The sequence below is a fragment of the Enhydra lutris genome, unplaced genomic scaffold, assembly GCF_002288905.1.
Source record: "Enhydra lutris kenyoni isolate GAN:26980312 unplaced genomic scaffold, ASM228890v2 scaffoldscaffold22, whole genome shotgun sequence".
Taxonomy (NCBI): Eukaryota; Metazoa; Chordata; class Mammalia; order Carnivora; family Mustelidae; genus Enhydra; species Enhydra lutris.
This window is the reverse complement of record NW_019154106.1, coordinates 8,804,918-8,816,841: the sequence shown is the minus strand read 5'-3', so window position 1 is coordinate 8,816,841 and position 11,924 is coordinate 8,804,918. Positions and strand designations below refer to the sequence as shown.

Here is an 11,924-nt window from a genome sequence, read left to right as displayed (position 1 = left end):
CCTTCCGGTTGCTCTCCTGTAACCCCAGCTTATGATTCTGGGCTGATTGCTTCTTGTTTGACCCCCGACGGCTGAACAGGGATAGCCGCCGCCACAGCACGGTGATCAAAAGGCTTTCATTCGACCTCCGATTCCCGCGGTCCTGCGGGTCCTCACCGATCCCTTCGAAGCCTGCGGGGATGACGAGGCCACTGAGCTCTGCTCTACCCTCCCCCGTCCAACCTCCTGGACGGTCCCCATCGGGGCAACCCCTTCTCCCATTCCCTGGGCCCCGTTGGTGTGTCTTGGGTCCCACCTTCGCCTTCCTCCGACTCGGTCTCCTTGGCCGGCTCATCGGAGGTCTGAAAGTCCTTGTCTTGGCAGCAGCCCATAGCCCCAAGCGGCCCCGAACTCCGTGCCACCCACGCCAGCCCGCCAGCCTCTGTGCCTGGCTTTTGTGACGTCAGATATCCCACTGCACCAGCGATGGGAGCAGTCCCCCTCTTTCCTTTCTCCCATCACAAAAGGCTCGGGGTCCCGGTGGGTGTTGAGCTGTTTATTTACAAAGTGAGGGCAGGCTCTTCAGGGGCTGGTGGACCCAGGCCGCTGCTTTTTTCTCCGTCTGGTTTGGAGAGCCCCCTGGGTCCGCTCCAAATCAGAGAGCTTCCGCTTGGCAGCTGCCTCCAAGGAGGCCCAAAGTTCATCTGTCTCTGTGTCTTCCAGGGGTGCCTTTTTGGGCTCCTGGGGCTCTTGCGGCTCATCCTGGTGAGTGGGAGAAAACTTAGAGGAATGAGGGGCACAGTAACAGATGGACAGGGAAGGAGGATCTAGCTGGGAAATAATCACTTTAATTTCCTGCTCCCAGCCACTATTCCCATCCACGCTCCTATGTCAACCCTTGGCAGTAATCCTGTCAGGACTGTTAACTATTAACACCCCTCACAAAACTTAAGTAACTTGGCAGACAAGCAGACAGTTCCAGGTCTGTGTTCCAGCTGCTGCTTTTTTCTCTACCCAGGGAAATGCTCACATCTGTGCCCTTGCTCCCACATTCCCAGACCCAAATGCTCACCTCCCAGTTATCCCTGCCTGACAGGAGAAGGCAGTTCAGTTGAGACTTCAGATAAACCTGCAAAAGATCAGGGGTCTTGAGCCAAGCACATTGAAACAGAAATATGGATGGGGACACGAGGCGGCCAGATCTCACCTTATGCTCTAGGCCCCGTGGATTCCGGATCCTGTGTACCCTCAAGACTCTGTCCAAGCCACAGGAGGCTAGCAGGGGCTTTGAAGGGTGGCACTGTAATCCTCGGACACTGCCCGCCAACCCCTTCAGACAGCCCAGTAAGCGCCCTGGGGAAGGAGGGGGCACATCAGCACAAGCAGGCCAGCCAACAACCATTAAATGTTTTTTTTTGTTTTTAAAGATTTTATTTATTTATTTGACAGAGAGAGAGAGAGAGAGAGAGAGAGAGATCACAAAGGCAGAGAGGCAGGCAGAGAGAGAGGGGGAAGCAGGCTCCCTGCTGAGCAGAGCCCAATACGGGGCTCCATCCCAGGACCCTGAGATCATGACCTTAGCTGAAGGCAGACGCTTAACCCACTGAGCCACCCAGGTGCCCCCCATTAAATGTGGTGTTTTTTTTTTTTTTTTTTTTTTGAGAGAGAAAGAGAGTGAGTGCTCATGTGCAGGAGGGGCAGAGCAACAGAGAGAGAATCTTAAGCTCCACGTCCAGTAGGGCCTGGGGCTCCATCTCACAACCCTGAGATCATGACCTGAGCCAAAATCAAGATTTGGACGCTTAACCAAGCGAGCCACCCAGGCGCCCCAACTGTCTCAATCACTTTATGTTTCAATATTTATTCCTCAACATAGTGCTGGGACAGGAGTTATCACTGAGATCTCCATTTTACGTGTGAAGGAGCTAGGAGTCACAAGGAGTTGAAGTAACTTGTCCAAGATCCTATAGCTTCTGGTGAAATCAGGATTTGAACCCTGGCAACAGGCACCTAAATGAGGGCTCAACCACTCTACCGCACCCCGAGACGGAATCCTGCCTTTCCTCCCACCCCTTGCCCTCTCGCAAGGCTCCCTGGTCCACTTACCTTGCCGAAGGTCGATTTCTGCCAGCTGCCCATGAGTGTTCCCTACGATCACTGAACTGAGGAGGAGACCAGAGGCAGGTGGGGTCAGCAGGAACCTCCTGGAGTCCTCTCTGAGCACCCCCTCTTGTCCTCTCAACACTTACTTGGCCCCAGGAGTGAGGGTCATGGCCGTAAGTGGGTACTCTCCATAGGTGGCCTCTAGGACTGGCCGGCGCTGGGGGGAGGCTGGATCATAGACACGGACCTGGAAAACACAGGGGCATCACAAAAGCACTGCCCTCCGGCTTCTCCACATCGTTACCCCCTCCTTCACCCACCACTTTCTTGTTTATGACCTACTCTTAGAGAAACTTTCTCATTTGAAATGTACCTCCCCTTCTCTGAATGTCAGTAAGGAGTGGGCAGAGGAGACCTGCTCAGGAGCATGGACGGACAGGGCTGAGGGAAGAGGTCCCCCAGTCTGGGAGAGGGCAGCATTCCCATGGTCCACACGTGTGAGCATTCCATCTCTCTAGACTACCATCTTGGGACGACAAAGTAAGCCAGTCCAACTGTCAGAGAGTACTGAATTTCAGAGAAATTTAGCCTAAACAACAGAGGAGAGAGGAAGCCCTCAGAGTGTGTTTTGAACGGAGGCATATCACCAAGATCAGATTTCCTTATGCAGGAGTAAAGGAAATGAGGCAAATACAGTGACCCAGTCTTGCCTGGGTCTTAGGACTTCAAATGAGGCCAGCTGTAAAGATCCCCAGTTAGACCCTCACTCCCTTCCTTCCCTCTATAAAGCCGAGGAACTGGAGGCTGGAGAGGAAAGTGTCAGGCCTGGGTCCCAAAGCAAACCAGAGCCTGCATCAAGACCAGAATCCAGTTCTCTTGATGCCCAGTGTCCTCCCATCACACCTGTATCCTGCGTTCCTACAGTGAAAGGGGCACTCTCTTCTGTCCTCCTTTCCAGCTGGGAAGCGAAGAAGGCCCACAGTCCAGAACACACATCCTAGGAAGCACTAGAAGGTCACTGGCTCAGCCATAGGACTGGGATGGATGGAGGAAATCCTGCCTCTGAGAACTCAGGGACAGAGCCTGGTGAGAATGGAAGCTGTGCCAAACGATGAGGGATGAGGACTGAGCCTGTGCAGGGAGGCTGTTTCTCCAAGAGGTTGCTGGAGCCCAGGACGGGCCAGGGGTGAGATGGTGCCTCACCTGGTGGTACCCTGTGCAGGTGACAAGCTTCTGAGACTCAGGCAGGAACTGTATGTCCTGATCCCAGATGGGAACCCGCAGGTCAAGCCAGTCATTCCGTACCTGGTCGGGGGTGGGTAGATGGGCGACAGGTTGTGGGAGGCTCATATGAGGCCCTTTCCTTCAGCCCTTCAGCATCATCCCCTAAAGCCCATCTGGTCGTCTCTGACTCAGTCAGTGGCCTCAGCCTCCCTGGACCTCAGCCCCAGCCCCTCCCACCCCCATCACTTACGTTCTTGGCCCTGAACACAGGCTCCTCAGACCCCTGTAGGTCCCACACCTTCAAAGCATTCTCTTTCCCACCCGTGGCAACCACATGGGGGTGTGCCGGGTCTTGGCGCATCCTACACACCCCAGGACCCACACTCAGTTCCAGGAGCTGAAAAGAACAGATGAGAGGGGAGATGAGAAGCAGTTCCAGAAATGATAATCTTCCCCCAAAGCCCTCACTTGGTTCCTACAACAAGTGATTCCTGGCCCCCATCTTCCCTACCATCACCAGCAAGGCAAGGTCAGAGGATTACTCACTGGGTCAGAGGATGCCTCTTTGTCATTGTCATGCCAGACTCGGACAATCCCAGAATCCACACATGTGATAAGGGTGCTGTAGGCAGAGGGAGGATAGAGTTAGGTTTAAAAAAAAAAAAAGTGTACAAGTCTTCTCTGGGCCCCAGTCAACCGACCCACCCCCAGATTCACATTAACGAGACTTTCTCCTTTTAGGTCTGTCATTTAACATCCTCGACAAGGGGAGGGGTTACCAGTTTTGGAAGTGAGGAGACTGTAGCTCCGAGAAATGACAAGATTTGCCCACACAACTAAACGTCAGAACCAGAGCTGGAAATAAAGTCTGTGTACTCCAAAGCTGAGGGCCTCTGCTATTCTGCAGCTACACCTGGAGGCACCCGGCTCTGCTGCTCTTTCTCAATCTTCAGTGGGTCACCAGGAGTCAGGATCAGTAGTCCTGAAAAGACTGAAGTGGGACTGGTCTAAATTTAGGGTCTGGCCAAAGTCGACCACCAGCTGCTTCTCTCCAGTTCCCAGTTCAGGGTTCCAGACACTAAATGTTGATCTCTTCCTCAAAGTACACACCGCTCCCACGAAGCCCAAGCAAGTTCCTCCCAGGCTCTGGAGAGCCGGAGCCTATGTTCTCTCATCTGCCTACCTTCTCCACCTTGCTGTAGGCTGTGTCATTTGCCTGGGTTGTGGCGACAGCCTCCCAATTGCTCTTTCCAATCCATTCTCCATACCCCTCCTTGCTCAAAACCCAACACCCCCACCACCTGCAAATCACAAGTGCAAATCTCTCAGCCTGGCTCTGAAAGCCTTTTCCATATCATCTCTACCTATCTTGCCCATTTGTATTAAAATGCATGCTTAGCTTCGACTTCCAAGTGCTGTTTATCTTTCCCAAAATATGCTGTAGCCTGACACCATCATGCCCAGGCAGTAGCCTCTTTCTAGAATGCTCTTACCCCTTTCTCCTCCTGTCAAAATTCTGCCCATCCTTCATGGCCCCGTGCAAATGTCTCACTCATGAAACTTCTAGATCTCACTTGTCAAACCACCACTAAACCTACACAGCCTATTCACAGCCTTCTCCATCTTTGAAAGAAAGCTAGGCCAGGGGGCACTCCTTGGGCATCTCCCTTCAGTTCAGTCGTGATTCCAGGGTCCTGGGATTGAGCCCTGCGTTAGGCTCTCTGCTCTGGGGAAAGCCTGCTTCTCCCTCTCCCACTCTCTCTGTGTTCCTCCTCTCACTGTGTCTCTGTCAAATAAAATTGGTAAAAAAAAAAAAAAAAAAAAAAGCTAGGCCAGTTACCTAATCGCTAGCACCTTCCTATCCTTTACCTTGGGAACTTCACCATATTGTTGGTTGTTGTTCGTATCTGTTTTCAAACATACTCTAAACTATTAAATGACTTGCTCCGGGTCATCCAAAAGGTTACGGAGCCAGGATGCAAAACTCTTGCGGATGCAAACTCCATGAACGTTGGTACTTCATGTGCCTGGTTTACCTGCAGCCCTTGCATTTCGCCCAACGACACTTACTCAGCAGGTGTTCAATAAATGCTTGTTATAGGGAGGACGCAGGTCCCTGTCACCCAGCCCCGGCCCGTGTCACCATGGGTTGACCGTCATTATTCGGCCTTCCTGCGGGAGCCTCCATGCTCTCCCTGCGACCTGAGCGTTCATCGAGGGGTTCAGTCTTACCCGTCAACCTGGGCGAGGCCTCGGAACGTGCCCTCTCCGCCAGGGCAGTGCTTCTGGCCCTGGAATCGGCCTTCCTCGGTGCTGAAGTACCTCACCGTTCTGTCGGCGCAACCCACCAGGATCTGCGAGCAAAGGAGAGCAGGATGGCGATCAAAGCGAGGCCGCCTCCTTTGGTTCCCCAGCTCGGGGCCGAACGGCGGCTGCTCACCTGAGTCTCGCCTCCAGTGCCCCAGCACAGGGCGCTCACCGCCTCCTCGCGCCGCGGCTGTCCCGCCGCCGTGAAGTTCGCCGCCTGTTTGCGCTGAAGGTTCACCCCTGCGGGAGGCGGGTGTCAGTCGCGCCGCGGTCGCGAGCGGGGAATACCTCCCACTTCCCGAAGCCGGGCCCAGCCACCCACCTTTCAGGATCCCGGTCTCCGTGCCCACCCACACATGATTCCAGCGTGCCCCTGCAGCCGCCATAACGGAGCCCAGCAGCCCACGGCTCGGACTTCCGGCGCAGTTATCACGTCATCAGCGCGCGCCGAGTCGCCTGGGGAAGAAGCCCTGTCCCGGAGTTTAAGGAGCCGGAAGAAGAGAACCTAGCTGGTTCATGGGGAAGAGTTTGCGGCTTTTGATGTCGCGGTCGTGAGTTTGAGACTCCGGGTTTCGTGTAGAGACGACTCAAAACAAAAACAAAAACAAAAACAAAACAAAGCAAGAACCTGGAAGAGTAAAGCTTCCCTAACTGCAACAGCTGGTTTCGCTTTACGAACACGAACTCTGGAGATACTTGTGATCTGAAGACTAACTTGACAGTTTTGCTCTCGGGGTGGAAGGCATCCTGACCGGACCGCGTCGCCTGGCAGAGCCAGGCCTAGTGCGTCTCCCCCCTCCAAAGCATCATGCACAGCTGGTTTTCCGTACAAGAGAAGAAGGAAGGGCGCACTTCAGAAACAATTCAAATCACTAATGAGGCTCATGGCTTCAACCTCGAGTATAAAAGACACAAAAGGAAGAAAGATGGGGAAATTGAACCCGACGATCTTAAAACAGAAATCCGGAATGTGGAGGTGGGGGCGTCGTTTTTCTTTCCTCATATTGAGGTTTGGGGATGGTAAAAATCAGCTCTAGCTGAGAGTAAAAGTCTGCAAAATTAAAACTATTCCTCCCAGGGACAAACGGCTACTGTACAGTGTCATAACAGCCCCTTCATTGAGTGACTGCTGTTTCCTTACAGAGAGATTTTTGTTCTCTGAAATTAGAGAACCAGAAACTGCTTGAAATTATATCAGTAAGAATAAGGACATCCCACTCTTGCCTGCACGGAGAAGCAGTCTTGGTTTGCAGCTCAGCTGCAGAGCTGCTAGTGAGAGTTCTGAGCACCACATTCCACATTTATCTTAACGTTGTATTACCAAGGAAACAAGCGCCCTGGGTCTACTTTACATACAGTCCACGCCTGAGACTGACCTCCTCGCGTCCCCCTGCCCTTGCAGCCTATCACATTAAATTAAACCTAAATTCCCCTTTGTCTTTAAAATCCTACATTTAGGGACATCTGAGTGGCTCAGTCGTTAAGCGGCTGCCTTTGGCTCAGGTCATGATCCTAGAGTCTTGGGATCGAGCCTCGCATCAGGCTCCCTGCTCAGCGGAAAGCCTGCTTCTCTCTTTCCCAACTCCCCTTGCTTGTGTCCCATCTCTTGCTGTGTCTCCCTCTGTCAAATAAATAAAATCTTGAAACAAAAATCCCACACTTAAATCCTTTATTTTGTGACATATCCTCTGTTGCGCAGTTTCTCTCGTCAGGGGGAACACCTGCGGCTTATGCTAGTCGGAGCGACCCAATGATCTGTTTATAGGACAAAATAGAAACCTAAGGGAAAGACAAACGAAGCACTCCCCACAACGCCAGACAATTTGAGAATCACAAGAAGTACACTTTTTTAAAAAGCGAAGTAATGCCAGCTCGTAAAGTACAATAGAAATCATTATTCCAGGGGTGCTTCGGTGCCTTAGCGGGTTGAGCTTCTGCTTCGGGTCCTGATTTCAGAATCTCGAGTTCGGATTCCTCAGGGCGCTCTTTGCTCGGCCAATAAGCCTGCTATTTCACCCCCATCTCTCTACCTCCTTTTCTACTTGAGATCTGTATATAATCGAATAAGCCAACTAAGCTAAAAAAAAAAAAAAAAAAAACTACTATAACTCTAAAGGTTTCATGGAGAACACGTTCCACCCATAACAAAAAAATATTACATAACACAAAAAACCTAAAATTAAACCTCTACGCAATCAAAAAGTTCACTTTCATTTCCAATTCTAATTTTTTGCACAACAGTTAATTCCCCCGAAGGGGGGGGTGCACCGTTCCTGGAAGTACTGCAATACCAGGTCGATGCGTGGAGTGGACGGAGCAAGCTCCTATTCCATCTCCTAATTCTAAAAATCCATTTAATATATTGTCCTCGGATAGAGGACGTATCAGATATTAAACTGATAAGAACAGATACTACACTTGATCTTAGCCAAAAGGCCGAGAAGCGATACTGACCATCTTCGCTCCCCGAAAGCCTTACCTTTAGGATAGCTTGTACGATTATGGTAACTTTGATGGCATAAAGATTAGATCACTTTTCAATGTGCAGTACTTCTAAAATTCAATTTTCCATTATCTTACTTTATAATAATAACTACATTTTTTAAAAAAGGCCAAAATTTTGTTCTTTACTTCTTTGCCTCCCGGTTCGCTCTCGGTACGTTTTACATAAGCCCGCCCCTGCACTGTTTTTACTTTTTGGGGATTGGTCCACATACACGTCGGGTGGCAACGTGGGCGTGGCCCCCCCCCCCCCCCCCGCCCCGGGAGTATCGAGTCATTGTCGGAGCAGGTTGCTCGCGGGCGTTCGCAGACGGTCTCTCTTAGTGGGTCGAAGACGGTGTGGCGGCTGCCGGCGCTCCTCTCCCGGGCCTTTATTTTTTGAGGCTGTGGCTCCCAGGCACAGGCTTTGGAGCTCGAAGAACCGAATTGGGATCCCGGCTCGCTAGTTCGTGACTTGACAACATGGGGCGCGTTGAATGGGGACTAACAGTCCGAGCGATTGCAACTTCCACCCTCAACACACTTCCACCTTGCGGTCTGCACCATCCGTCACCCATCGTGGGCCCTTCGCAGAGGGGAAAAGCGGCCCCGAGAAAGGCCTTTCGGACGTTCCCAATTCCTTAACCCCGGGTGGGAGAAAGAGGGTGCGGCCAGCGTGGATAAAACGTAAACGAGGCAGTTCTTTTGTAGGCTCAAAGCAGTCCGGCTGTATGAAAGCGATTGAGATCAGGCCAGGGCTGAGAAGGGACTTGGGGTCCCGTTTCCTTAGAAACTATATTAAATGTGGGACGATCAGTCCGAACCTCCTTAACAAACTCTACACCCCTCCTGGAAATAGAGACCGAATCTCTGGGTCGAAGGGTGGGGACTTACGTTCTTACTGATAAAATTAGCAAAATGTCTGTGATGGATGATTTTAGAGAACGGGGTTCTCCGCAGTGTGTCCCCGATGTTAATAAACAGAGACAATTTCCACGGGTCCCCATAAGTAAATCCAGAGCCTCCAAGGAGGGGCTGCATTAAGAGGGCGTGGCCAGTAGAACAGTACCCCCAACCCAGAGGCCCAGGTCCTGGTTTTCAGGACCTCACAATGTATTACTTTGCATGGCAAAAAGTACTTTGCAGATATGGTTAAATTAGGGTTTGGGGAAGGAGAGGTAATGCTGGATTATCTGGTGGGTGCCTGTGATCACAAAGGTCCTTATCAGGGATAGGAGGAGGCAGCGTCAGAGTGAGGCGGCATGCGAAACACGGATGAGGCATTGCTGGCTTTGAAGATGGAAGGGGGTCATCAGACGGATGTGGGCGGCCTTCCAGAAGCTGGAAAAGTTAAGGAAACATTCTTCTTGAGCCTCCAGAATGGAATGCAGCCCTGCCGACAGAGCTTGATATTAGCCCCGTTGGATCCGTTTTGGACGTTTTGGACATCTGACTTCCACGACTGTAAAATAATAAGTTGTTTAAAAAGTCTGTGGTAATTTGTTACAACAGCTGTAGAATTACAAGGGCAAAAGCAAAATTGTTTCTTTTTTTTTAATTTTTAATTTATTTGACGGAGAGATCACAAGTAGACAGAGAGGCAGAGAGGGGAAAGCAGGCTCTACGCCTGCGCGGAGCAGAGAGCCGAAAGCAGGGCTCTATCCCAGGACCCCCAGCCGAAGTCAGAGGCTTAACCCACTGAGCCACCCAGGCGCCCCCAAATTGTTTATTTCAATCTCAACCTTCTTCAAATTCTGCAAGACCCAGCCTGGGGCAGGTCACAGCCCCCTGAGTAGCCTAAGTTACAGACAGGGGGCCCAGCGCGCAGATTTGGGGGGTGGGCTTTGGGGGGTGGGGAGCAGTTCCCCAGGTGAGGCTGCAACACAATAGCCCTGTTCCTCTTCTGAAGCCTAGGCAAGTGGGGAGTGTTCCCTGCGCGCTGTCTGCTGTACTAGCTCTTCCTATCTAAGTACAGGACACTGATAGCACAGGTGCTGTAAGAATCAGAATTACATTCTCTTGGGAGGCTTTTTGTTCATTTGTTTATGCTTATTGAGCAGACCCCCTACAGTGATAAAATCAGATGTGGCCCTTGCCTTCATGACATTCATAGTCTACTGGGGAAAAGAGGGGGAAGAATCCTGGGATCTGCCAGGCAGGAGGAGGGGACTTGGGCAGGGGTGGCTCTGATGACAGAGGTGGAGGGAAGTGGGGGAGTTCACAGAGAATGCTTTCATGACAGGTTTTGACGACAGGCAAAGTGAGGCCAAGGAAGAACATTCTTTCCATGTGCATACATTGTAAACATATTTGATGTCTTATTTTCATGAAACCAATAGTGTAAAAATTGTCACATAATAATCGAAGGCTTATGACATTTCCCTCTCCCATTTTATTTTTAAAAAAAGATTTTATTTTTTTGACAGAGGTCACAAGTAGGCAGAGAGGCAGGCGGGGGGGGGGGGAAGCAGGCTCCCTGCTAAGGAGAGCCCGATGTGGGGCTCGATCCCAGAACCCCAGGATCATGTCCCGAGCCAAAGACAGAGGCTTTAACCCACTGAGCCACCCAGGCACCCCTTACACCCCCCTTTTAACTTAGAGTAATTTAAGACTTTATTTTCTAAGATTTTGAGAACACAAGCAGGGGAAACAGCAGGCAGAGAGGGAGAAACAGGTTCCCCATGGAGCTCTTCAAGTTTTAAGGTTAACCATTTAATGAGCAAAAAATCCGCATTCATTTTTTTTAAAGATTTTGAGGAAGAGAGAGGATACACACAAGTAGGGGGGAAGGGCAGAGGGAGGAGTGGGCTCCCCACTAAGCAGGGAGCCCTACAACGTGGGTCTCAATCCCAGGACTCTGGGATCAGACATGAGCTGAAGGCAGACACTCAACCAACTGAGCCACCCAGGCGCCCCGAATGCATGTTGTTTTAATTAAGTTGCCTTACAATTTTTGTTTTTTTTTTTTAAGATTTTATTTATTTGACAGAGATCACAAGTAGGCAGAGAGGCAGGCAGAAGGAGGGGGGGGGGTGGCGAAGCAGGCTCCCTGCTGAGCAGAGAGCCCAATGCGGGGCTTGATCCCCAGGATCCTGAGATCATGACCTGAGCAGAGGCTTAACCCACTGAGCCACCCAGGCGCCCTGCCTTAGTTTTTTAAAAATTTCTTAAAAAAAAAGATTTGAGGGGCGCCTGGGTGGCTCAGTGGGTTAAAGCCTCTGCCTTCAACTCGGGTCATGATCTCAGAGTCCTGGGATCGAGCCCCGCATTGGGCTCTCTGCTCAGCAGGGAGCTTGCTTCCCCCTCTCTCTCTGCCTGCCTCTCTGCCTACTTGTGATCTGTGTGTCAAATAAATAAAATCTTAAAAAAAAAGATTTGAGGCTGGGGGAGTTGGTAACAGAAGAGGAGGGTCTCAAGCAGACTCCGTGCCAGGCAGAGCCCATAGCCTGGCAGGGCCAATCCCAAGATACCAAGACCAGGACCTGAGCCAGACACTCAACTCACTCCCAGGAGCCCCTAGGTTGCCCTATAGTTCTGACACAGTATGCATACTTTAAAATTTACCTATGGGGCACCTGGGTGGCTCAGTTGGTTGGGCGGCTGTCTTCAGCTCAGGTCATGATCCCGGGGTTCCAGGATCGAGTCCCACATCGGGTTCCCTGCTCAGTGGGGAGTCTGCTTCTCCCTCTAACCTCCCATGTCTCATGCTCTAATAATCTTTAAAAATAAATAAATAAATAAAATCTACCTATGGATGGGAATCCCTTTTTTCATCATTTGGTATCCATTCTTTCATTCTGAGCAAGATGTTCACTATGTAACTATTTCTG

General features: G+C 51.1%; 1 protein-coding gene across 2 annotated transcripts; it reads right to left on the bottom strand.

Moving 5' to 3' along the window:
• Positions 1–520: 520 nt before the first annotated feature.
• LOC111149644 (WD repeat domain 74) lies at positions 521–6,012 on the bottom strand. 2 transcript variants are annotated; one of them, XM_022506840.1, is made up of 11 exons: positions 5,936–6,012; positions 5,747–5,853; positions 5,539–5,660; positions 3,853–3,928; positions 3,557–3,703; positions 3,286–3,387; positions 2,229–2,329; positions 2,086–2,141; positions 1,187–1,332; positions 1,052–1,108; positions 521–741 (listed from the first exon to the last, which is right to left on the bottom strand). In XM_022506840.1, the coding sequence occupies exons 1-11, from the start codon at positions 5,997–5,999 to the stop codon at positions 562–564; spliced, it is 1,158 nt and encodes a 385-aa protein (XP_022362548.1). In that variant the 5' UTR covers positions 6,000–6,012; the 3' UTR covers positions 521–561. The 2 variants fall into 2 exon arrangements, with proteins under 2 accessions (XP_022362548.1, XP_022362549.1); XM_022506841.1 differs by lacking the exon at positions 1,052–1,108.
• Between the last annotated feature and the right edge of the window lie 5,912 nt (positions 6,013–11,924).